General features: G+C 32.1%; 2 protein-coding genes across 8 annotated transcripts; both read left to right on the forward strand.

The window, feature by feature from the left end:
• Positions 1-1,212: 1,212 nt before the first annotated feature.
• On the forward strand, positions 1,213-6,763 carry LOC105112914 (initiator tRNA phosphoribosyl transferase family protein). Of its 6 annotated transcripts, none has more exons than XR_839856.1 (9): positions 1,213-1,606; positions 1,697-1,854; positions 2,058-2,757; positions 4,340-4,440; positions 4,539-4,647; positions 4,966-5,025; positions 5,394-5,518; positions 6,208-6,283; positions 6,464-6,763. XR_839856.1 is itself a non-coding variant. In XM_011008816.1 (9 exons), exons 1-8 carry the CDS (start codon positions 1,318-1,320, stop codon positions 5,615-5,617), a joined length of 1,560 nt encoding a protein of 519 aa, XP_011007118.1. In that variant the 5' UTR covers positions 1,213-1,317; the 3' UTR covers positions 5,618-5,648; positions 6,205-6,435. The 6 variants fall into 6 exon arrangements, 4 of the variants coding, with proteins under 4 accessions (XP_011007118.1, XP_011007119.1, XP_011007117.1 ...); XR_839857.1 differs by having other exon boundaries at positions 6,478-6,763; XM_011008816.1 differs by lacking the exon at positions 6,464-6,763 and adding an exon at positions 5,600-5,648 and having other exon boundaries at positions 6,205-6,435.
• An 8,176-nt stretch (positions 6,764-14,939) lies between these two features.
• LOC105112913 (putative ABC transporter B family member 8) lies at positions 14,940-21,607 on the forward strand. Of its 2 annotated transcripts, none has more exons than XM_011008813.1 (9): positions 14,940-15,322; positions 15,411-15,465; positions 15,763-15,941; positions 16,174-16,631; positions 18,140-18,680; positions 18,860-19,039; positions 19,187-20,470; positions 20,542-20,957; positions 21,035-21,607. In XM_011008813.1, the coding sequence occupies exons 1-9, from the start codon at positions 15,089-15,091 to the stop codon at positions 21,384-21,386; spliced, it is 3,699 nt and encodes a 1,232-aa protein (XP_011007115.1). In that variant the 5' UTR covers positions 14,940-15,088; the 3' UTR covers positions 21,387-21,607. The 2 variants fall into 2 exon arrangements, with proteins under 2 accessions (XP_011007115.1, XP_011007116.1); XM_011008814.1 differs by having other exon boundaries at positions 15,272-15,322; positions 15,385-15,465.
• The last annotated feature ends 6,149 nt before the right edge of the window (positions 21,608-27,756 follow it).

Here is a 27,756-nt window from a genome sequence, read left to right on the forward strand (position 1 = left end):
TTATGGATGCGATGAGAATGAATCAAGATCATGTTGGTCTATGTCCAATCATAGATGAAAAACTTAATGTAAACGTGACCATGTTTTTTGATCTTTTGAAAGATTCTAATGAATCATTCTAGGATTGTTACACAAATACAATAAATTATTGGTTATTGCACATGGTATAATAGTAATTTTACTGTATTTCAAAGTGCAAAAAACCAAAAAAAACCTGGGTCAACAACTCAGTTTTTTTTTACTCTAGGGGTAAGTAAATATTTTAGTATTTTTGAAAAGACTAAAAAATCCTTAAGCAACTACTAAAGAAATTGTTAAATCTAGAGAGAAAATTATATTTTTATTATAAAAAAAATAAAAAATACTAACATATCCTTAAAGAATCTTTCAATGATTAATAAACAAATTATAAATACTGAAACATCTTTAATAGCATTACATTTTTTTTCAAATTAAAGACAAAAGAGTAATTTTATTATAACAATCTATAATAAATTATATCTATTGCTATAATAAAAAACCCATACGATTTAAAGTTTTGTTAATGGTTTTGTATAAACTAACATTTTTTTTTTAATATTAGTTGATAAATACTTTGAGTATCATATTTGATATTGTTAATATTGTTACTTAACTCACTTGCTTAATTTTTTTTTGACATCCATTGTTACAATTACTTTTAGGTACACGTTATTTTTTTTATGTTGTTCTCACACAATACTTTATGTATTTCATCCATCTTTGTTAATTTCTCATCCTTTGAGAATTATTTTGTTTTAATATTTTTGATACTATATGTTCTCTTTATAAATATTTTTACTTGATTTAATATTTATGAAGTATATTAATTAAGTACAAGTACACATCAAATATAATTTTAGTTTATTGTAAAAATATAAAAATACATGGCTAATTAAATTCATGGACTTGTTTTGGTAAAATCAATGTATAGAATAATAACAATTCTTAATTCAATAATTAGATAATAATATTAGTATAATCATACTACATAAAAATAGATTAATTCAATATTAAAAAAATACCTTTGTAAATTAATTTTTTATTAATTAACATATAAATTAATAAATTGTTAATTTATTGATTATATCATATCTTAATTAATTAATAATTCTTTATGCTTTAAAAAATATCAATTTTATTTATTTTTTTTAAACGAAAAGTTTGCCTCATAATTATCAACTCTTCATTCATCCCTGTCTGATTCTCACACAAAATATAAAATCTTTCTCTGCCCGGCGGGTCGGCCTTGTTTAATTCTAAAACCTAAGAATAGACATCAGGCGAAACTGAGTTGAAATGGAGGACTACAGAGACGGGAAGCTAAGCATATACAGAGCAGCAAGAAGCATAAAACGCAGAGACAACACAGTCTACAACGCATTACGATCAATCCACGAAGACTCAATATTTGTGGGCGAAATCTCTCAATTATGGCCAGACCTTCCTCTTATAGCCAACCTCCGCTGTGGCCTCTGGTACTCTCCAAAATTCCATTCTACTTGTTACTTCAAATCCACTGATGGTCACACCAACAATTGGTCCTTCAATACCTCTCGCCTTAATCTCCATGTTGCTCTTCTATCTGGCAAGTCCTATTAATGACATTTTTCAATGTGGGTTTTTTGTTATTTTTGTAGCTGATACTGAATTTTTGGGTTCTTGTTAAATTGGTTAGGACAGAAAGGAGGTTGTATTATCGTGGATTCTACTCGCAAAGGGAAGAGGTTTCCTGATAGCATGTCCAAAACAATACCCATTTGGACGTGTGTTTTGAACCGTGCTATTCTTAATTATAGAAATAAAATGCTTGATTCTGGTTTGCTGATGAATAGGGTGAGCTTTTTCTTTGTTGTTTATATGTCTTAATTTAATTCGATCCTACTTCCGTTTGTTTTTAAATGTTGTCTTGGAGTATATATGGCTCATTGCAAGTTATATGTAAGCGTAAATTTTATTGCTTCTTGATGTCGATATGGATTCCTTTGTGTTGTTGTCTTTCTTCTATCGTGCATTTGTGACCAAATTGCTTGTGACAGGAGGTGGCAGATTATTCTAACTGTGCTGAAGATGTAAAACTAAAAAATCATAATTGGGATTGTTCTTTGCACTTACCACTTTGGGTTCCAGATACAGAGAAAGCGGCAATTGAGGAACGTATAGAAAAATGGACTAACCAGTTGGAAGCAAGTGGAGCTGATATTGCATCTATTTCTTCCTGCTTGAAAAAACCTATACGCCCTTTATGGATATCACAGAAGACTGTAATCTGGTTAAATGAAGTACCTGATCATAATCAGTGGGATTTCACTCCTATTATACTTGTTTCTGCTTCTTCTTCAAGTGATGTTTTTCGAAATAAGACTACCTCAGAGTTTAGCTGGAATTATATTCCAGGAGCTGGAGACGATGAAGAAAGTTGGGCAAGGGGTTTGACACCCACCCATTTCTGGAGTCATGTGCATGATCTTATTAGTTCAGGACCTGATCTTTGTAACCAAAAGGTAGCTGATATAGTTGAAAAGGATAGAGTATATCGTGCTCATAGGGGAGAGTATGCTCCTCAAGTTACTGTCAAGAATCTGAAGATGGCTGGTGATGGGGCTGATGTTTCTAATGTAGAACTACCATTAGCTTTAAATATGCATAGTGATGATACTACTTTACAGCCATCTAATGATTATTGTTCAACATTTTGGATAGGATCAACCAATCTTGTTGTAGGAACAACTAAACATGGTATGCTTTCTATTTCTTTTTTCTTTTGTTAATTTGGCATGTTAATATGTTAATTCAAAATATTATCCTGTTCAAATAATATTCCATTTGATTTCCAGAAATTTAGGATTCATTATTTTGAAACCACTATTTTATTCCTGTTGTGTGTCTTGTCTCATTTTTTGAACAGAATATTTGAGCAGTAAAGAATATGTGCTGTTTTTTTTTTTGTTTTTTTTAATGAATCTTTTCTCTCTAGCATTTTTTGTAGGGAATGTCTAAATGGTAAGAATAGAAAACATGCCAATTAGGAATTGAACTCTCTTTAACTAGACCTGTTACAGATCAGATTTTGTTGCATTTTCTTCAAAACAAAAGGTTTTAGCAAAACCTGTATCTTCTTATGAAGAGCCTGGTTGATCTGTAAGATATCAAAAGAACACAATTTCTTTTAGTTTACTATTTTTTCTTCTTCTTTTTTTCTTAAATAGCTTGGTGAAATTGAAAAACAGTACATTATCCCCAGTTTAATTTTCATATTTGATATTATGAAAACACATTGAAATCAGATTATCATGAATGCTTAAAATTCTTGCATGCCTTTTGATTTGGAATCTTAAATTCCAAAACGTGGCTTATTTTCTTATCTATCAAGTAGTTGTTTGATCACACAACTTTTCCAAAGTACAACACAATATTTCACACATTTGCACCATCTATTATGAGCAAAATTTTCTTTTCAAGGCATTTTGAGTACTGTTTAGCAGTCATTTTACGGTCCATTGATTTTTGGAAAGTAGCTTTTTAACTTGAATTATCTATTATTTTCATAAGATGGTTCTGTTCTATATGAATATAGGTCTATAATATTTTCCCTCAATAATCCGAAGAAGCTTATCAACTGTTCATTGCATCCCATTCTTGGTGGCATACGATGTTGGCATGCTTCTGCTGAATACTATGAATAAGCATTCTGAACACCAGTATCTTTTATTGAGAACAAACTCATGTTTTTAGATTACTGGTTTAGCGAATTCTTTTTATATGTCCAGTATTTTCTTTGGATTTCCGAGCTCATGAATCGAGGAAAGACTTACCTTATTTATATTGTGTCGAGAGAGGGAATTTAAATGGTCATAAATATGGAATCTATTAAACTGATTCTGTATGAATAGGAGTACTGTCACTTGGAGAATGTCAATGGCAGAGGGCGTTGCTTGTATTTGATGATGGTGATGGTATTGGAGTAGGTGAGGCTGCTTTAGTAGTGGTTCCAGTGAACGAAGTTGGTGTATGTTTCAGGTGCTAGTCTCTGATATGGGTGGTACTTGTCATTGTGAAGACTTTGGTGGGTTTTGGAGGCGCAGAAGGAGGTGATTTGCATACTATATGATACTCGGGCATATATTGTTTTGGGGAAAGTATATCAAAGCGCCTGCAATATGGTGTAGTTATTGCTATGGCTATGAGAATATGTGAAACACTGTAGTGTTGTAGGCAACATGATTAAGTGGTAGATCATGTCGTTCAAGCCATAATACATGATTTTCCATTTTGTTTCTCTTCTTCTTACACTTATTTTTGTGTTTACTTGTTGATGCAGGTGCACTTATGTCTAATGTTGATTGCATATTGAACTGTGATAAAGAACCAGTCTCTATCAATCTTCCAGATTCTGAAGCCCATTTGCATCTTCCTATGGTGGTGTGTAAAATGAATTGTTTACAAGATTTAACCATTTTCTGGAAGCACTATTCTTTTATAGGAATGTTGTTTCACTTAATATAACTTTTTTCTTCCAGAGCTCGAAACTGGATAGGTTTTCCTTGTTCAACAATCTTCCAGCTGTGGTGAACTTTGCAAAATTGAATCTTAGAAAAGCACATAGACTTCTAGTTTGTTGCCGTAGTGGTAAGGATCCCTCAATGAGATCTTGCTAGTTATGATTTTTATTGAATATGCTTAGTGATAGATTTGTTGGGGGTTTTTTTAGCCCAATCTGGTTTTATGTTTTAGCATTTGAAATGATTTTTTCAACATTTGTTCAATACCATGTTGTGTATTTTGAACTTCAAAAACAGGGAATACAAGCATATGTGATTGCCCTTTTGATGGCTATGCTATGGATTTGCTAGAGAAATGGAGTTATTAATATTATTTTTATATATTCTTCTTGTGAGATCTCAGAAACTGTTAGATGACTGCTAATATGTCTTTACTTGTTTCCAGGTGAAGATATCAGCGTGTGTGTTTGTCTAGCTATTTTGACATCATTATTTGATGATAAAGGTATGATGCTTGCATATGGCATTGAGATTGTGCCATTCCTGGCGCTCAGCGTGTGTGCTTGTGTGTGTTTGTCTAGCTATTTTGACATCATTATTTGATGATAAAGGTATGATGCTTGCATATGGCATTGAGATTGTGCCATTCCTGGCGCTCAGAAAAGAGAAATTATACACCAGAAGAATTTATTTATTTATTTTCTTGTTTTGTTGTTGAAGATATGATCGTGCTTTCCCAGCATATATTTTGTTTGGCCTCTCATTCTCATTTTGTTGGCATCAACCCTACTTGCTCTATTGATCATTGCCAAATAATTTAAGTATGTTTTCTTGTAATTCTCATTTTCTGATGTTTGGCCCTTGGATGATCAGGAACTTTTGATGATGGAAGATCTTTCAGCGAAACATGTATTACTAAATTGGAGATGCGGCGTCGACTTGTATTTGTCTGTAAATTTGCAATAACTGCTCGACCATCAAGAGGAAATTTGAAACAGGTTTTTGGTTTTCTTACTGGAGGAACTGCTGCTTCTGCCTGACAGTTACCCTCCGCTTTAACATTGTTGAGCTGCTTGTAGGCTGGCATAACCGCATAAGCAATAGCTTAGGACACTTCTGGAAAATCCACAGCTGTGCATCTTACAACATTGAGCAAGACTTTTGCAACTATTCATAACCGCTTGCACTGTAACACTGAGCTAGAACTATTTTTTTCTCTCATACATCCGTCTGCACAAGGTCAAACTTTCTGCTGAACTAGGATTGCACTGTTCTACTATTTGCTAATCACCATTTCTTTCCATTGAGCGCTCATGCCTGACCGTAACATGGCATTTTAGAGAAAGTAATTGAAAAGCGTTTCTCGGGGTGATAATTTGGTAATCCGCGCTATGACATTGCTAAATATACCCAATTACCACCCTTAATCTACATGCAGTAGTTGTGCCCAGTCCATTGCTTTGCCCCTTCTAGTGGTCTCATAGTGGCCGGATGATGACCACCCTTTATTCCACCGTTCAAATGGATCTCTTCTTCAAAGTTCAAATGCTTCTTTTCTTTATACATGAATGGATATTAGGCTTTACAGCAATAAAAGCAAGCTTATAAAGATACATGCCACTAAAGTTAATCTCATTTGTGATAGTGGCTGGTGTCTCCTTGATCTTTTTTGCATGGCCATAATCAGAAAACACACCACTAGCGGGGAGGGTGACAGGAAATCGAACTAAGAAAGCAGCATGGACCCCATTTTGGGAATGGAGGTGATGACCTTCTATTATTTAATTTTCTTACCTCACGTTTTTTGCTTTCCATTAATCATCATCTTTGACGCATTGTTTATTTCCTTGAGTTTGTGTGGAAGGGAAAGGAATTGAATACAAAATAAAACCAGTACGTGACAAAATGTTTGATCTATTTGCCTGATGATGAAATGGTTTTAGGTGAGTGTTTGCAGGATTTATTCGTCGAGTTCTTTCCTTGCATTAAATAGGGATTTATCTTTTGGTGTGACACATATAACAAGAAGAAGAAGAAGGAGCCGCTGGTAGAGTCAATCCCATCATCTTTAAAATACTCTGTTATTTTTCTGTTCTTTTGCACGCTCCTTGGATTATTCTTACATCATAAACAAACTGGTGGATTGGGATGAAAGTTGAGGAAGTCCCACCTCGCACGTCTAAATCCCACTTTGTTACACTAATCAATCAATCAATCCATCCATAACTTGGATTGCAATGAAACTTTTGTCTCTCTCTCTCTTTCTTTTTCTTTTTCTTTTTCTTTTTCTTTTTTTCTGCTCTGCACATTTTTTCTTGGTAAAAATATAATTCTTAACATAATAATATGGAATATAAACAAATATGATTAAAAAGAACTTTAAGAATAGATACTAACAGTTGGATCGATGAACCTGGAAGTAGATCCCATTTAGAGATTTTAATCCAATATATATTCTGAAAAGTTTTTTTTAATTATTATCATGCTATCTAGATGTTAATCATTATTCTTTTTTAACAATGATTGTGATATATACTAGAAGTCAAAAATTGAAAATTTTATTTTGTTTATTGATATTAGTGTTTTTCAATCATTAAAAGTTTACTCACAATTGAATAGTAGATTATCAAATATATGCTGACGAAACCTCTACAAAAGAGCAAGTTCCTACTAGATTGAGTTTGCCTAAAACAAGTGAAATGATGCTCTACTAGGATGTCTAGAAAGCTTTAGTTTTTTAATATAGGCTGTTCTTTAATATAAGCTCTATTTGTTTGATGCAAAATAATTATTTTAAAAAAAGTAAATGTTGAGAAAATAAATTTTTAAAAAATAAATTATTTTATGATGTTTAGTAGTGTAATGGAAAATAAGTTAGAAAACACTTTCTAGTATTTAGTTATGTCTTGAAAATGTGCTGGAAAATAATTTATTAATGTTTTATTTTTCTCAAGTTTATTAAAATAATGAGGAACAAATCTTATAAATTAAAAATTTAAATGAGGATGAAATTGAAAAAAAATATAATTTCATAAATTATCCCAAATAAAATAAATAATAATCAAAATAATAGAGATCAAATCTAAAAAATAAAAGATGAAGAATTAAAATAATAAAAATTAACTTTTCATAAATTATTTCAAATAAAATAAGTAACAATAAAAAAAATGAGGATCAAGTTTGATAGATAAAAAATTTCAATAAAAAAATAATATGAAAAAAGCAAATAACATTTATACAAATGAGGACCAAAGTTAATATACAAATTAAATTTTTAGACATGAAATTGAAAAATAAATATTCAAAACAAAAAATATATATATAGAAATCAAAAGTTTGAGGATCAAATTTGATATAATCAACAAATAATATGATAATTCTAAATTTTTTATAATTTTTAGAAAGTGTTTTTTGTTTAAAAATCAAGCCAAATTTTTCTTTGACTAGAAAGTGTTTTCTGTTAACCAACTTTTCTAATGACAAATAAACACATGAATGTTTGAAAAATAATTTTTTAAAAATCACTTTTTGAAAAACAAACACAGCCGTAATTAGAATTTATTATAATATCATAAATTAAATATTACTGATAAATTTATAAATAAAATTATAGCATTAGTTATTTTATAGTACAAAGTGTCGTGTCATCGTATAATTTGTTTTTTGAATGCTGCTATAATATCATATGTAATTCCATCAATATACATTAAGGGATTATTTCTATCAGTATATCTATTGACAAACTTTATTGTCAGGTTAGTTCCGTCAACAAAACTGTTGATAAAAGTCATACTTCATCGTATTTTTTATATTTTTTATTCTTTTCTTTTTCAATGCAATTCAATTGATGCATAGATAAAGAAATCTTTCACAAAGTTTATCATAATTTACTAACAATTTTTTTTTATTAATATTTGCTAAATTTATGGTAAAAAGATGTCTATTTCCTTCATATTATGGAGAAGACCAGGGAATTATAAGAAAACATAAATAGTCAACATAGTAGGAGAAAAATTATTCTCTAGTTTACTATTTTTTAATATTTTTTTAATTTTAATTTAATTATTTATTTTATATCATATTTAACTCTCGTTATTTTACTACTATTTATTTATTTATTTATTTTGATGATTATAATTTTTTTATTTTTATATCAGATTTGGTTCTCGGATCTTAGATCGTAGGTAAATCAAGTTAATTCAGGTTGAATTATATCATATTTAACTCTCGTTATTTTATTACTATTTATTTATTTTGATGATTATAATTTTTTTATTTTTATATCAGATTTGGTTCTCGGATCCTAGATTGCAGGTAAATCAAGTTAACTTAGGTTGAATATAATTTTTTTATTTTTTAAATTAATTTTTTAAATTCTTTCATTTAACATTAAATTCTTGGACCTTTAACTTCATGTTTTTTAATGCTTTTCTTTCAGTAAGGTTATCCTAATTCATGAGTTAGTTAAATTAACTTGACTTGACTCAAGTTTTTTTTATTGATTTAATTTTGGTTATCTTTTTTCTAGTTTTTTTTAATTCATTTTTTTTTAATCTTGAACTCATGTTGTGAGTCGTGTATTAGTCAAAATAACCTGAATTGACTAGAATTTCTTTCCCCTATGTTTCTTGTCTTGAAGTTTTTTGAACTCATGTTGTGAGTCGTGTATTAGTCGAAATAACCTGAATTGACTAGAATTTCTTTGCCCTATGTTTCTTGTCTTGAATTTTTTTTTTCATCTTATGGGATTTGGTTATTGACCCTTAAGTTTTATGATTTTTTTTTATTGTTTTTTTGTAGGGTTATCACAGCTTGCAAGTCAATCAAGTAACCTAATTAACTTAGATTTGTTTTTTTAATTTAGCTTAGGTTTTTCACTAGGATTTTTTATAAATAGTTTTTTTTCATTATGATCTTATATCATGAACCATGCGTTAATCAAGTTAACTTGTGTGTATATATATGTGTGTTTGTGTGTATTTTTTAAATTGATTTTCTTTATTCAATTCCATCTAGAAGTCCTTTAATGTTAGGTTATGTACTTTGCAATTTGTTTAGTTTTTCTTTATTTTAGTCTATTTGGGGTTGTGGGTTAGTTAAATTATTTCTGGATGTAAGTGTTTATGAATTAGGGTAGGCAGATAATCACAACGTATCATATATATATATATATATATATATATGAACAAAAAAATTACATGTGGCACATGATTCATGTGCTTGATCATCAGGGAAAAAAAAAGAATACACTGGGAATTCAATGTATCTGCTTGTTTGATTGCAAGAAACAATGTAAAGGTGGTGAGAATGTTGAAATTGCTGTGGCCGCGTTGAATGCTTTTGACCAATTTTGAAAATTGAGTTTTAAAATGCGAGTCTGTAGACTCTGCTCTCTGGCGACGATCAAGAAATGTGGTCAAAATAATGATAGTTTATAACTGCGTGAAAAGTGTCCTTATATTGCTAAGAGCACATTGTGTTAGGCATGCAATTCTTTATTATTAAGCCCCACTAATTGACTGACGTTAATAAGCAAGAACTGGTGATTCTTAACCTAATCTACATAGGTGATCTTCCATAGGGTTAATAAGCAAAAATGGCTGACGAAGAGGGGCGGCAACTCCATTACAGGCGGCTAATTTTTGGGCGGAAAGCCGGGGTAACTTCCATTTATCCACGTTTATTATTTGAACCAGACAACAAAATGAAGTTGATCCACGTTGTAATTAGGAAAGCCGCTTTTAAAACAAAAACTAAACCCAATTAAGGAGTCAATTAGCTAAGATTAGTGCGCGCACAGGATAGTACTGATTAGTGTAATTATACACGATGTGTAAATTCTTATAGTCTTAATGCATCTGTCTCTGAGTAAAATAATGTTCTTCCATCAAGTATCCAAATAAAGAACCATTGATTGATAATTGCACGTGTATAAGTATTGATAAACTTATAAAGTTATGTTGGGTTTCATGGAAAGTATTTACACAGAATTATTTAGGGTTTTTATAAAAATCGTCTGAAGATCATATATTTTTTTTTATTAGTTCAAACCACTTCTGCAGTTACTATAGCAATGATAATGGGGCTAGTCGTGGCTTGGAAGCTTGCAATTGTTATGATAGCGGTGCAACCCCTCACCATTCTGTGTTTCTACACGAAGAAAATTTTGCTGTCCAGTGTTTCAACAAATTTTGTCAAGGCACTGAATCAAAGTACTCAAATTGCAGTGGAAGCGGTCTATAATCATAGAATTGTGACATCATTTGCGAGTGTGGGAAAGGTACTTCAACTTTTTGACGAGGCTCAGGAGGAACCAAGGAAGGAGGGCAGGAAAAAGTCATGGCTAGCAGGAATTGGCATGGGATCTGCTCAGTATATATATATATATATATATATTAATTCACCATGAATCATTGTGATTATTTAAATATTTTTATATAATTTTTGTTATACTAAATATTTTTTTATTTTTTATTTTTATTAGAATAATATGTAGTCAGAATCAAAACATAACAGTAATTTCTAAATATAATAATTTAATAATTTTAAATTTAAAAATTACTTACACAACTATTATGTAATTTTTTTATAAACATTGATAGTCTCTCAATATAAAATTCCTCTAGCGAATTAGTTCAGTGTTCATGTTATTTGACAAACACCAATATATATTAATTTCAAGTATTTCTATACTCCAGTTAATGAAAATAGTTGATTTCTTTAGTAAAGAAAAGAATATAATATAAACAGGTCTCAATAACTCTAATTAATGTCTATTCTGAATAGATAATTGATAAGAAACATTTAGAAATAATGTTTTAATGCAATAGAAATCTCATAATTATAATAATTTTATAATTTTTTATGCAAAATATTTTTGTTCTACGAATTTTATCTTTAAGCTAGATTCATTAATTATACATTAAATTTATTAATCAAATATAATTGAATATTAAAAATAAAAAATATTTATTAATAATAAATATGTTTTACTTGAATAAAATCAATGAAATGTATAACATTGAAGAAATTTTGTTAATAGAATCACTAAATAGATGTCCACAATATCTATTTAAGGAACATTGAAGAAATTTTTGTTTTTTGCATTTTGGTCTTTGTAATTTCCATCATTTATAGTTGACTCATTAAGCTTTATTTATTTTATGATTCAATCTAGAAATAAGTCTTGCGCAATAGTTTAGTGATTCTATTTTAGTTTATCAATAATAATTCCCTCCACCACATCATTGCATGAAAAGAAATCAATTAATGATAATCTTTAAAAAGTATCCATGTTTTCTTATTATATGTACTTCTGTCAATTTTTTCTATTTTTTTCATTTAGATTTTTTTTCTTACATAATCTTGAAAGAATGGAATTAAATATAAGAATTAAGGTAACATGAACGATGAACATGATCACTGTTCTTGATGGAGAATCAACTGCTGGACATGTTAATTAGAAAATAGAGATAAATGAAGGGTTACGATTCATTGGTTTTATAAGGCTGCGTACAGAGAGATAAATGAAGGGTTACGATTCATTGATTTTATAAGGCTGTGATAGGTACTCCCCATGAAAAGAAGAAGATGACGAAGAAGAAGAACAAAAGATGAATAAACTGGCCTGCTACGTTCAAATTTCTTTGTGGCGAGAATCAATGGTGAAACATGTAAGATGCTTCTCTAACCCACTCATAAGAACAATGAATTCTCTAACTTCGATCCATACACTGCACATGATCCATATGGGGATAAGAGAATAGTGAGGAAATATTATTCCACTGCTAATTAGACATGTGGTTCATGGAAGGGAATAATAGACTGATTTTCAATAAGAATATGATACTTTGGAAGACGAATTAATTTGAAAAAGTCGAGCAGACATTCTGGTGGAGCCCCAATTATGCTTATCATGTAGTAAATTTATGAGTTGTTATCTTGTTTATTTTTATATTTTAAAAATATTTTTTTAAAAATTTTAATTTTTTTTATTTTTTACTTGAAATTAATATATTTTTGGTATTTTTAAATCATTTAGATACGCTGATATTAAAAGTAATTTTTAAAAAATAAATTTTTATAATATATTTTTAAGTAAAAAATACTTTAAAAACCAACCATAACTATATTACTAAAAAAACTAAATTATTCTTATAATATATTTCTAAGTAAAAAACACTTTAAAAACCAACCATAGCCATATTACTAAAAAAACTAAATTATTCTTAAAGTTTCTTTTTCTAGAAGAAATTAAGAGATTTTGTGCATTATTCCTCTTCCTCAACAGCTGCTTGCTGTTGGTATACATGCATGTGATAGTAAGGTATGGGGTCGTTGGAAAGTATTCCTATTCTAAAGATTAGAATATATATATATAATCAAACAATGTTCAAAGATTTTTTAGTTAAAATAATATATTAAAAAATAATATAAATTATATCTTAAGATTTTATTTAATAATTTAAATTACTAAATTAAAATAATTCTTTAATATTATTAATATCTTATATTTCATGTATTTGACATCAATAATTAAAGTCATTTGTGCATAAGCCAAAATAAACATGGCCTCGCGTATCCCAGGCAATCCTATATACCATATAAGAGATTCTTTTTATAATAAATAAAACAAAGATAATCCACCAATATGAAACCATCCAAATTATTACAAGATGTCATCAATGTCTTCTTTAACATTCATTGATTTTAATTATTTGTCCTATGCTTGGGAAGCTTCAGAGCAGATCTCTTTGCACAGTGTACGGTTTTGGCCAGAGGTTTGGAGCTTATTGGATGCTCGTTAAAAGAATTCCGAGCATATAGAGCAAACATATCGAAAGGAAAGCAGCTGGAACAGGCAGGTCTCATCACACACACACATAAATATATATTTGTTGATTCCGTGTGGCCGGAGACATGTATAAGAGGATCTTGAGAGTCCAACAAAGACAGCTAGCCACATAGTGGTATGACAGAATGTGGTCTGATCATCAGCATGCAGGAAAGCCAATTTACTAAATAATTAATCAAGTGAAAGAAGAAGATGCTTCATCAACTCAACAATCTCATTTTTTTTCTTGTCTGCTTATTTAACATATGCTACACTAAAATATGCTTGAGCTCTGTAATTATGTTCATCACTAATATTATACATTTCTCAAAAGCTAGCCTTTCATTTCAGTCACAGCCCTTTCTTCTTTCGCAAGATAAATAATATTAGTTCTTTAAAACATTACGAGCCCACAGTGTAGGCTACTGTTTTTACTCCATTGAAACAGAAACGCTAGCTAGAAAAGGAATGCAACTATTGACATGAAAGACTTGAATATATAAAAGACTTGCAAGAATATTTTAGTCCAGTCGTGTAATTATTAGTATCATGCAGGCATTTATAATGATTCCTTCAACAAGAGCTAGCTGCCTTTTGACTGGACAGATTCCTTTATAGGGTGGATAGAACGGATTTAGATTTTATTTTTTTCTGATAAAGGAGGAAAATATTACAGTAGTTGTGTATCTAAATGGTAGATTTTCAGTTTTTGAGTCTCTATATAAATTAAATTAATATTATTAGTACATTCACTGGCAAGGTAAGGTTGCGCAAACCATAATATGTTTGAAATATCCTGGGATGATGATATACGACTAGATGGTAATATCAAAGTCGACAAGAAGCTGACAGAAAAATAAGGATCCATTTTTTATATAAATCATTAATTAATCTCTAGCTATAACCTTGTTATAAATCATATCTTGAACTGAAGAAGATAATATATAGAGAATAGAGTTTTGTGTAAAATAGGAGGTTTGTTCTAATGCGGTGGCTATTTTTTTTTCTATATATGAATGGTGAAATACATAGAAAAAAAAGGTAAATTATACTACATAGAATAATTCTACAGAAAATAAGCATACTATTTCTTAGAATATAGCACATTCCACAGTATCTAAAGACCTTATTTAATATCTTAATATTTTGAGTTAATATAATTCTTTAATATCATATTATAATCTTGATGATTAAATGATTATGAATTCAAATTTTATTACTTTCATTTTAATTAATAAAAAAATAATAACAAAGGAATAGGCTTGTGCAAGCTCGAAAAGCTTTTAGGTATCATATCTTAAACAAACTAGACTAAAGCAAGCAAATAGGAATGGAAAACGAAACATTACCAGGCAGGCCCAATTGGTCATAGTCATCTTTCTTGAAAACACTCTTTTTATCCTTGTCTTAGCTAGCTTGATGCTACAGAAAGTGACCACTATGAAAAACACTAGAAAGAATGCCTTTCTTTAACCACCCCACAAGAAACTTTATGACAAATTCGGGTCCGCGTCATGGAAAATCACCACTCACTTCTTGATCTATCTATCTATATATATATATATATATATATATATTGATTGATACGAGAGCATCAGTATTTGTTTGGGTTGAGGGAGTCAAGTCTCCAATGCACAAAACTTAATTTGCCTTTTCTACCTCTTTCTTGGTGCTAGCTAGCCAGTACTGCAGCATCCTACAGGATCTTTGCACGAAGATTATTTTTGCGAGTAAAATGAATTCTCCAAAGAAGAATGAGAGGAGGGGAGGGGAGAGGAAGCCTGTAGCCAATATCTTTAGATATGCAGATTGGAGTGATATATTGCTTATGCTGCTGGGTACTGTTGGAGCTATTGGAGATGGCATGTCTACAAATTGCTTACTGGTGTTTGCCAGCCGCATCATGAATAGCTTGGGTTATGGTCAGACACGACAAGATAATTACAATTTCATGGTTGAGGTCCAAAAGGTCAGTGACTTGCCAGTCAACATTTCTATTCCTCTACGTCTCTGTTGCTAACTAAAACACAGATTTCCTTTTTTGTTTCTGTCAACAGTGCAGTTTAGACTTCGTTTACTTGGGATTAGCGGTCATGGTGATGGCTTTTATGGGTAATCTCAACAGCACTCTGATCTATAAACATGACTTTGCTTTTCTTTCTCAAGACAATTAATATCTTGTTTGGAAAAGTGGTGCAAACGTAATTCAATCCAATGTGTACCAAAGAACACTCCAGGAACATAAGGAGGCCTACAGCAAAAGTCACTACAAACAATTACAGTAGAACAAGAAATGAAAGCATCTTTTGGAACCCTAGATACTGACGCTACCCCATTAAGAAAAACAAGATGGTGAAAATTATTTCCTTGACTGTTGTTGCACTAAATCAGTTCATTTTAAATTCACAGAGGGTTACTGTTGGAGTAAAACGAGCGAGAGACAGGTTTTGAAGATCCGATACAAGTATTTGGAAGCTATACTTCGACAAGAAGTTGGGTTCTATGATTCACAGGAAGCAACTACTTCAGAGATCATCAACAGCATATCAAAAGATACTTCTCTCGTACAGGAAGTGCTAAGTGAAAAGGTAAACTTAAAGTTTCGTCTATTTATGGACAGAAAACATCTTAAGTTCTATATATGAGGTAGATTGGCAAATCTGCTCCACCCCTTTCCTTTTGCTTCCCTTACATTAATCTTTCTTTGATGTACAAACGTTATGAAGGATGAAAGCACTCCAAGATCTCAAATTCTGTGTTCATTTTTATTGATATTATTCTCATAGGAGCACTTATTAACATGATCTCTAATGTTTTTAGGTGCCCATATTTTTGATGCACGCGTCTGTATTCTTCTCAGGACTTGCCTTTGCCACATACTTTTCATGGAGACTGTCTTTAGTAGCCTTCCCAACTCTTCTTCTTCTAATCATCCCTGGAATGATATACGGAAAATACCTTCTCTACTTGTCAAAGAAAGCTCGGACGGAGTATGGCAAAGCAAACTCCATCGTGGAGCGGGCATTAAGCTCCATCAAGACTATTTATTCATTCACTGCCGAGAAGAGAATCATCGATAGGTATTCAGCAATATTGGATAGAACAACAAAATTGGGAATCAAGCAGGGTATAGCCAAAGGTCTTGCTGTTGGGAGTACAGGGCTTTCTTTTGCAATATGGGCTTTCCTTGCTTGGTATGGAAGTCATTTGGTCATGTACAAAGGAGAAAGTGGAGGAAGGATCTATGCTGCTGGCATTTCCTTCATACTCAGTGGACTGTGAGTGGCTTTCTTGCATCATAACTTTAGATTTGTGCATGGTCAGTCTAAATATTGGTATGTCTAGTGAGGTGCTGCCTGCCAAGTGAATCTTCAGTAGATCCTTCTCAAATTATCCTTCATTATCAAATCAAACAAATAATTTCATGAAAAATACTAATAGGTTCATCGAAAGGTTTCAACATGTATATTCCTAAGTAGCCATAACTAAACCTACAATCCCTAGACTGGGAAAGCTCTCCCCAACTTTAACAAAATTGTTATGATAGAATTGATTTGAGATTCGATAGCATGTCACAATACACATTGTATATACAATCTGTCTCCGAACTTTGTGTTGGATCAGGGATTTCTTATTGTTAATTGATTACATATTTATTAGATGCTAGAAACATGAAGGGGTAGGGATTTAGTGGCAAGGCTTTAATTATGCCTACTTTCTCATTTGAAATCTGTAAAATTGTGTCTTTTAATTTAGCTTTTCCAGCTTATGTGTAGTTGGACACACTTTCTGAACTCAGTTGATGCATAGAAAATGTAACCACCTTCCAGTTTTATGTCATGAGGATTACGATTAGGCCAAGAATCTCTCTGGCACTTGTGATTCTTTGAAGCTTCATGGTAGTTTCTAGTTGTCAGTCCTGAAGCTGGACTTGGACCTTTATGCTGTGCCCTAAGCTCATCGAGGTTAAACGACAGCTCACAGGCCAACGGATCTGTCCACCTTTGTTGAAATCATCCACCAAAATGTTGTTTTCCTTCGTGAAACTGCCTTGCCCTAAACATTATCGAACCATTAGAATGTCTAATTTGAAGGCAAATTATTGCAAAAATAAATTTATTCATAGATCTCACGTACTTTCCCCCGTACGCATGAGTTTTCACTTGCAGTTCTATTTTTGATGACCTCTACACTCATCTAAACTCTTAAAAGCACTGCATGCGACTAATCTATTAAAGGTATAGTCATGTCATTCTTTTATAAAGTGGAGAATTTGTAAGTAAAGAATCACCTTTGCTTTTTCTTCTTTTTATAAAGGGAGGAATGAAAAAAGAAATGCTTGGTGTGTGATAGTAATGTCATCTACAGAAGTTCAAGTTAGGAAAAACTCGAAGGAGAAGAGGAAAAAAAAAAAACAGTCCAAGTACAAGTAAAGAAATTAAGCTTAGTGGGTCATTGTAAATGGATAGTAGGTCATGCTAAGAATACTGAAACGATCGTCCATCAATCTTAAATATTAGTGGCACTAGATTGAACATTAAGTTGTTAACTAGCTTGTAATAGTAATTGTTAATTGCTAGAAGTAAAGTAAATGATTATAAATGTTTTTTTTTCTTAAGAAAAGGAATGAAATCAAGTGTTATGTTAAACATGTGTCTAGTCGTATGCATCAAAATGTTTTTCTGTACAAGTTCCATGGAAATCACCATATCTACTAGACAGGATACTTAATGAAAACAATCCACTTTCTGAATCATTAATTATTTAGCAATTGAATTGCTTGCAGATCCCTTGGAATTGCACTTCCTGATCTGAAGTACTTCACAGAAGCTTCTGTTGCTGCTACACGGATATTCAAAAGGATTGATAGGGTTCCAGAAATCGATAGCGAAGATACAAAAGGGCGTGTATTAGAAAAAATCCAAGGCAAAATTATATTCCAACATGTCAGTTTCACATACCCTTGTCGTCCAGATGCCGTTGTTCTCAAAGATTTCAACCTGGAAGTTGAGGCAGGAAAAACAGTAGCTCTTGTTGGAGCAAGTGGGAGCGGCAAGTCCACAGCAATTGCGTTACTCCAGCGTTTCTATGATGTTGATAGTGGCATTGTCAAGATTGATGGTGTTGATCTAAGAACACTGAATTTGAAATGGATAAGAGGACAAATGGGTCTCGTTAGTCAAGACCATGCTTTGTTTGGGACTTCAATAAAAGAGAATATCATGTTTGGGAAGCTTGATGCCACCATGGATGAAATCATGGCCGCGGCTATGGCTGCAAATGCTCACAACTTTATAAGGCAGCTTCCAGAGGGGTATGAAACAAAGGTAATAATTTCTAGTCATTTTTCTATCAATCTACCTGAGATCAGTATAGCCATCTTAAAGGGTGTTTTTGCAGTCACTTGTGCAAAGCAATTCCATATGTGCTAGTTCTTCGGTATAGTCTTCCATATGTGCTAGTTCTTCGATATAGTCATCTTAAAGGCAAGGCTTTTGTGTAATAGGTTGGTGAAAGAGGAGCACTCCTATCTGGGGGACAAAAACAGCGAATTGCCATTGCTAGAGCAATAATCAAGAACCCTGTGATTCTCCTACTTGATGAAGCAACCAGTGCTCTTGACTCTGAATCAGAAACACTGGTCCAAAATGCACTTGATCAAGCCTCCATGGGAAGAACTACCATGGTAACTTCTACCATTTTTCCTTATGAATTGTGAAAGAATAATGCATTGGAACCAGAAAGAATTACTTCAAAATTGTTTTTAATTTTCTACCTGCCAAAATCAGATCATCATTTTCCCTCTCTAACAATAACAATGAACAATCTTCAGGTTGTTGCACACAAGCTCTCTACAGTTCGAAATGCAGACCTCATTGCAGTCGTTGACAATGGTAGCATCATTGAAATAGGTTCCCACAATGATCTCATCAACATACAAAATGGCCACTATGCCAAATTAGCAAAGTTACAGAGACAATTCAGCTGTGATGAGCAAGAACAAAATCCCGAAATTCGCTTTTCTTCAGTTACTAGTAGCGCTGCTAGGCAAAGTACAGGAAAATCAAGTCCAGCCATCTTTGCTTCACCATTGCCTGTTGATGATAACCCAAAACCAGTGCACATCCCCGCGCCTTCCTTCTCTCGCCTTCTTTCTTTAAATGCCCCTGAATGGAAGCAAGGCCTGATGGGAAGTATTTCAGCTATAGCATTTGGTGCTGTGCAACCTGTCTATGCGTTAACCGTTGGTGGAATGATTGCAGCTTTCTTTGCACCAAACCATGATGAAGTGCGTGACCGAATACGTATATACTCTTTAATATTCTGCTCTCTTTCCTTGTTCTCTATCATTATAAACCTTGTGCAACACTACAATTTTGCATACATGGGTGAGAGGCTAACCAAGAGAATTCGATTGAGAATGCTAGAGAAGATCTTGGGTTTTGAGACAGCTTGGTTTGATGAAGAGGAAAACTCTAGCGGGGCTTTAAGTTTAAGATTGAGCACAGAAGCCTCCATGGTTAAAACCCTTATCGCAGACAGAGTTTGTTTATTAGTTCAAACCACTTCTGCAGTTACTATAGCAATGATAATGGGGCTAGTCGTGGCTTGGAAGCTTGCAATTGTTATGATAGCGGTGCAACCCCTCACCATTCTGTGTTTCTACACGAAGAAAATTTTGCTGTCCAGTATTTCAACAAATTTTGTCAAGGCACAAAATCAAAGTACTCAAATTGCAGTGGAAGCGGTCTATAATCATAGAATTGTGACATCATTTGCGAGTGTGGGAAAGGTACTTCAACTTTTTGACGAGGCTCAGGAGGAACCAAGGAAGGAGGGCAGGAAAAAGTCATGGCTAGCAGGAATTGGCATGGGATCTGCTCAGTGCCTAACTTTCATGTCATGGGCTCTAGACTTCTGGTTTGGAGGTACTCTAGTGGAAAAGGGAGAGATATCGGCAGGAGATGTGTTCAAGACATTTTTTATTTTAGTGAGCACCGGGAAGGTTATAGCTGAGGCAGGAAGCATGACTTCAGATTTATCCAAAGGTTCAACAGCAGTGGCTTCTGTGTTCAAGATTCTGGACAGACAATCCCTGATTCCAGGTTCTTACCATGTAAGTTACATTTTGGCTTGTATAGATTATTGTGGCACAAGTTTTTTGTTGAATAACACTTTGCGATTTAGGCCGGTGACGGAAGTAGTGGAACCAAGTTGGAAACACTGTGTGGAAAGATAGAGATGAAGAAGATTGATTTTGCATATCCAAGCCGGCCGAAGATCCTAATACTTCGGCAGTTCTGCTTGGAGGTGAAGCCAGGCACTAGCGTTGGACTAGTGGGAAAAAGTGGATGTGGAAAATCAACCGTGATTGGATTGATTCAAAGATTCTACGATGTCGAGAAGGGGTCAGTAAGAGTAGATGGAGTGGACATAAGGGAACTAGACATCCAATGGTTCAGGAAGCGCACGGCTCTTGTTAGTCAAGAACCCGTGTTATACTCAGGAAGCATCCGGGAAAACATCATGTTGGGGAAGCTTGATGCGTCCGAGAATGAGGTGGTGGAGGCTGCAAGAGCAGCGAATGCTCATGATTTTATCTCGTAAGTCTTACTGAGTGTTTAGCTCCATGCATGTCTAATTAACTTCTGAAACTCTGTAATTCTGTAATTCTGTGTAGATCACTCAAAGAAGGGTATGAAACTGAATGCGGTGAAAGAGGAGTGCAGCTATCGGGAGGGCAAAAGCAAAGAATAGCAATAGCAAGAGCTATACTTCGCAACCCAACTATCCTATTACTAGACGAGGCAACAAGCGCTCTCGATGTGCAATCTGAGCAGGTTGTGCAAGAAGCACTGGACCGAATCATGGTTAGAAGGACGACGATTGTGGTAGCTCATCGGCTTAACACTATAAAGAATCTAGATTCCATTGCCTTCGTCGCCGATGGAAAGGTGGTGGAGCGAGGAACCTACGCTCAACTAAAGAACAAGAGAGGTGCCTTCTTTGACTTAGCTAGTCTTCGGACTTAGATGTACACACTTGTGCATTAATTGTCGCACCTACGTGTGTTTACAAGCATGATAAGAAGCTTGGAAGGATACTCGGGTGGAATTCCTACTGCTTGAAAAACTGTAAAATAAACCCGTGCTTCTGCAAAATAAAGCCGTGCTTCCATACGTAATTAAATTCTCTTATGTTCCGTCCTATGATGTTTTAAAAAGTCCTACATTAGTTGTAGACTTACAATTCAGCATTGATGAGTTGCAAAGCCTAATCAATTGAATAGGAACAAAAAAATCTATCACAGAAAAGTGGTTCAAAAATCTTCAGTCAAAATATATATTAATTTCACTAACAGAAAATTTACAATTCCAAGTAAAAACATTAATAGATTTTTTTATCGATATATTATGATAATCTTTACCAACAAAATTTTTTCATCTTTGCATTTAACAATAAGCACCGATAAAAAAACTCATTTGAATTTTTTTGTATATATCAAGAAAATTATAAAAGGTATTATAATGAGATGAGATTTAAAAATGACAAATATGTATAATGAAATATATTTTTAATGACAAAATGAATGATCGAGTTACCAACAGAATAATTATATTGATAATGTCGTTAATAATATTTAATTTATAACATGGCGATCAACCCTTCTCTCATCTACCTTTATTTTTTCTTCTTTTTTATATAATTTTCTCTCACCTACCTAAAATTAGTCAAAGAAACCCAAAATCAAATTGAAAAAAATTATTTCCAACCCCCATTTACTTTTTTAAACAAAGCACTTTTGTCATCAAGAGGAATACATTGACAACAAACTTGATATTTTTATCATAGAATCCGACTAACCAATTTCTTTCTCTCTCATCTATCATTTTTCAACAATCCTCTCTCAAATTAAGGGATTGAAATGCAAACAAAATAAAATTTTAGATCAAGATATAAAAATTTCAAATGAAAGGGTTAAAAATGAAAAATGAGAAAACTCTAGGGACCAAAATTAAAAAACTCACACCTCATGTACAATAAAGAGAGAGAGAGAGAGGCGGGTTTTTTGTCCAGTGTCAAATTTGGTCCTCCAAGTCTCAATTTATTTTAAGCAATAAAATTGAATTTTATTTTACCAAGTCAAGCATTAAATTAATTTTAGGACATTTTCTTGATACCATAAGAACACCATATAAGTATAACTGAAAGAAATTATGATGTTTAATTAAAAAAAAACAATGTAAAAGGATCAAAATCAAAAAAGAAAAAATTGGTGATTGAAAAAGAAAAGGCTACTAGGATTTAAAAAAAAAACAAAACATGAAATACTATGCAAATATACTATAAATTAGTTTTGGTATAAAATGTTTATACAATATAATATAAGTTTAATTAGTTAGTATAAAAACCATGATATAATAAGATGGGGTTTCCAAAGCTAGGTAAACCATCTTCGATAATAATAGCCATAACTTGAGCATATATGATATTTAAGCTTCCATGTATATATATATATATAGACAAACATACACACACACATATATATATATACACATTTGTTAAGTATTTGCCTCTCTCTAAACAAGGTGGCTGCCATATTTTTGCAATCGATAATGGCTCTTTCTTGAGCCATGACCCTCTCTATTTTTAAAATATTTCATCCTTCAATATCATAGTTTGGCATCCCATAATATATAATTTATTGTAATAATTAATAAAATCTCTTTGTTTTAATGTAATTTATCTTAATCATATTAAATTGAATCATACTTTTCACAAACAAAGTTCGCGATAATTTAATGCTAATGTCAAAAATTTGCAATAAAAATGGAGTGACTATATATATATAATTATTTTTTTAAATTATTAAATAATATTTATGTAGTCTTATTTATTAAGAGTAGAACAGTACTTTCAGTTTAACCTATATATACTTTATTTATATTTAGGTTAAGACTAAACACTTATAATATGCAGATAATTCAGAATTCTAACCTCATTTTTGTGTTTGATCTTAATTATTTTAACATGGTATCAAAGCTAGTTTTTATAGAACGAGGCTTAATTTCGAACATAGCTTCGTGGATCCAACTATTTTGGTATTTTCGTTCAATTTCTGTAATTATTTTGGTATTTCGTCTTCCCTTCAATTTCTGCAATTTAGTATTTGCATTCAATTTCTGTAATTATTTTGGTATTTTTTCAAGAAGATATTTGTCTAGTTTCTGCAATCTCTGTTTAGTTTCTGAAATTTGGTATTTTTTTTTGTTTTCCGTTGGTTTTGCATTCTGTCTCTCTGTGACTATTGATTATGGCTACTGAAAGAGACGATTCGCTTCAGTTTATGAGTGTGAGATTATATAGGAAAAACTATTTGTATTAGAGTTATGTAATGAGAAATTTTCTTAAAGGTAAGAGGATATAGAGGTATGTTAGTGGAACTTATATAATACCCAAGAATATTGAGGAGGGGGATGTTGTTTTGATAGATACATGAGAAGCAAATAATACAAAGATCATTACTTAGATCAACAATTTTGTTAAGCATTCGATAGGTATGCAGTTGGTGAAGTATAAGATAGCAAAAGAGAGTTGGGATCATCTGCAAAGGTTATTTACACAATTAAATTTTGCAAAACAGTATCAATTAGAAAATGACATATGAGCTCTTCATCAGAAGAATATAAATATTCAAGAGTTTTAATCTGCTATGATAGATCTTTGGGATCATTTGGCTCTTACAGAATCAGCAGAATTAAAGGCATGTGGTGCATATACTGAGCATAGAGAGTAGCAATGATTGATATAGTTTTTAACAGCACTTTACAATTATTTCAAAAGACTTAGAGGTTCAATTCTACATCGTTCTCCATTGCCTTCTATTGACTTTATCAATTCTACATCGTTTTCCATTGCCTTCTATTGACTTTATTATCAGTAAGTTATTGGCTGAAGAAATACATCTTCAATCTTATTCTGAAAAGGGAATTTTTTCTGTTTCAAATCCTTCGGTACTAGTAGTACCTTTTAAGTCATTCTCTAATCATCAGAACAAGTCTTACACAAGGGTTGGCTTTGATGAGTGTAAGTTTTATAAGCAAAAAGGTCATTAAAAGGCTTAGTGTTTTAAGTTGAGACATCAGAATCAAGCTTAGAAGCCTGACAACTAGTCACAATTTAATGCTCATAGACCACCTCAGGGTTATAAACCACCATACCACAATACCACAGCAGTAGCTTTCCTAGGCTCTCTTACCAATCCTAATACTTCAGAAGTTTCTCTCTATACAACCATAAGCAATGTTCGTTTTTTTTCTTTAGTCATGTTTTTTTTGTTCTTTTTGTTATGTACAGGATCTGCAATCTTAAAAGCTGATTGGGATAGGTCGTAAGGAGAATGGACTATATATTTTTGATAAGTTAAAAGTGCCAGTTGTTGTTATTATCGCTGCTTCTATTATTGCTGATTTGTCTTCTTTTTGTTTGAGTCTTTCATCCTCTAGTTTTTATTTATGGCATTCCAGTCTAGGTCTTGTTTCGTCTTCTCGTTTGAGATTTTTGGCATCCAAATGAGCTTTAGGAAATTTAAAGACTTGTGACATTTCTGATTGTAATGGATGTAAAATGGTAAAATTTTCTGTTTTACCTTTTAATCAAAGTATTTCTGTTTCTTCTGCACCGTTTGATTTGATTCATTCTGATATATGGCGACCTTTTCCTGTTGCCAAAAAAGAAAGGTTTGATATTATATTTCTTTTATTGATGATCGTACTCGTTATTGTTGAGTTTATTTAATAAAACACCAATCTGAATTCTTTGAGATATATATAATTTTTCAAGCTCTTATCAAAACTCAACATTTTGCTGTGATCAAATGTTTTAGGTGTGATTTGAGGGGAATACACCTCTAATAAATTTTATCAATTGTTTGCCTTAAATGGAACCCTTCACTAAACTTCATGTACAGATACTCTTGAGCAAAATGGTGTTGTTGAAAGAAAACATAGGCACATTATCAAAACTGCTCGTTCTTTCTTGTTGTCTGCTTTCATTCCTAGTGAGTTTTAGGGAGAAGTTGTTTTTATTGCTGTAAGTTTGATTAATATGATTCCATTTTCTATAATTCGGGTCTATATCCTTTTAAAACGTTATATGGGCATGTCTCTAATTTTGATCATTTAGATTCTTTGGTTGTATTTGTTTCGTTCTTTGTCTTCATATAGAATCCAGTAAGTTATCCTCTCGATCCACTATTTGTGTCTTTCTGGGTTATGGTGAAGGTAAAAAAAAGTATTATTATTTTGATCCTATAACTCAGAAAATTTATATGTCTCATCATGTTGTCTTCCTTGAGCATATACCTTTCTTTTCTATTTCATCCGCTACTCATAGCTTGACTAAAACTCATCCTATTCATATAAATCCTTTTTCTGAGGATTCTGGTAATGATACCTCTCTCCATGTTCGATCAATTTGTACTCATAACTCTCAAGCCCCTCAAGCTTCATATAAGAATGTGGATCCACCTCTACATTAGTCCATCCGCATTCATAAGTCCACAAAACTACTAGATTTTACTTATTCTTGTTATTATTCATCATTTACTTTCTTTTTTTTAGTTTCTATTCATTGTCTCTTTAAGCCTCCTTCCTATAAAGAAGTAATTTTTGATCCATTTTGGCACCAAGCTATGAATGAGGAACTTTCTACTTTGCATAAGACAGATACTTGAGATCTGGTTCCTCTACCTCTTAGTAAGAGTGTTGTTGGTTATCATTGGGCATATAAGATCAAGACTAATTCTGATAGGTCTATTGAGTGATACAAATCTAGGCTAGTTGCAAAAAGATACTCTCATCAATAATATAGTATAAACTATGAGGAGACATTTATCCCGATTGCAAAAATAATTATTGTTCTTACTCTAATTATCATAGCTTCAATTTGAAAATGATATATTTCTCAGTTTAATGTTAAACATTCATTATTGAATAAAGATCTTCAAGAAGAAGTTTATATGACACTCCTTCTTAGTATTTTACATGACTCTGAATATGTTTGTAAGTTTAAGAAAGCATTATATGGTCTCAAACAAGCACCTCGTGCTTAGTTTGAGAAATTCTCTATTGTGAACTCGTCTCTTGGCTTTGTTTCTAATAGTCATGATTTTGTTTTTTTTTTATTAAGTGCATTGATGCAAGTCATATCATTTTATTTTTATATGTTGATGACATAATTATTATTGGTGATGACATTGATGGTATTTCAGTCTTGAAGACAGAGTTGGCTAGACAATTTGAAATGAAAGATTTGGGTTATCTTCGATATTTCTTGGGTATTGAGGTAGCATGCTCACATAGAGGTTACTTTCTTTCACAGTCAAAATATGTTACAGATATTCTTGAGCGGGCTAAACTTATTAATAATAAGACTATAGATACTCCTATTAAGGTTAACACGAGGTGCACTTGTTTTGATAGTTTACCTTTGATAGATTTTATTTTATACCACACTATTGTTGGAAGTTTGGTATATCTCATTATTACTCGTCCAAATATTGCACATGTTGTTTATGTTGTTAGGCAGTTTGTTGCTTCTCCTATTATTGTTCACTGAGCAGCTGTTCTTTGTATTTTACGATATTTTTAAGGTACATTTTTTCAAAGTCTTTTACTTTTATCCACCTCTTTCTTGGAGTTGCGTGCATACTCTGATGCTAATCATGATAGTGATCCCACAGATCGTAGGGTTCTATATCTTTTTAGGTTATTATCTTATTTCTTGGAAGAGCAAGAAATAATCTATTGTTTCTTAATCATCCACCAAAGCAGAATATCGTGCCATGACATTTAATACCAAATAGATTATTTGATTACATTGATTACTTCCTGATATGAAAGTTTTCTTTTCTCATCCTACTCTTATGTATTATGACAATCAATGTTCTATTTAGATTGCTCATAATTCAGTTTTTCATAAGCGAACTAAGCACATTGAGGTCGATTGTCATCTTACTCGTCATCATCTCAAACATGACACCATTACTTTACCTTTTATTTCTTCTTCCTTACATATTGCAAATTTCTTTACCAAGACACATTCCATCTCTCGTTTTTATTTTTTGGTTGACAAACTCTCGATGCTTGTAGCTACCGCATGGTGATCAATTTGAGGGGAGATGTTAAATAATATTTATGTAGTCTTATTTATTAAGGGTAGAATAATACTTTTAGTTTAACCTATATATACTTTATTTGTATTTAGGTTAAGACTAAGCATTCATAATATACAGATAATTCAGAATTCTAGCTTTTTTTGTGTATTTGATCTTAATTATTTTAACACAAATAACAAATATACTAAATTGTAAGGTTATTTTTTCATAGCTATAAACACACT

This window comes from Populus euphratica, unplaced genomic scaffold (genome assembly GCF_000495115.2).
Source record: "Populus euphratica unplaced genomic scaffold, PopEup_1.0 scaffold375.1, whole genome shotgun sequence".
Taxonomy (NCBI): domain Eukaryota; kingdom Viridiplantae; phylum Streptophyta; class Magnoliopsida; order Malpighiales; family Salicaceae; genus Populus; species Populus euphratica.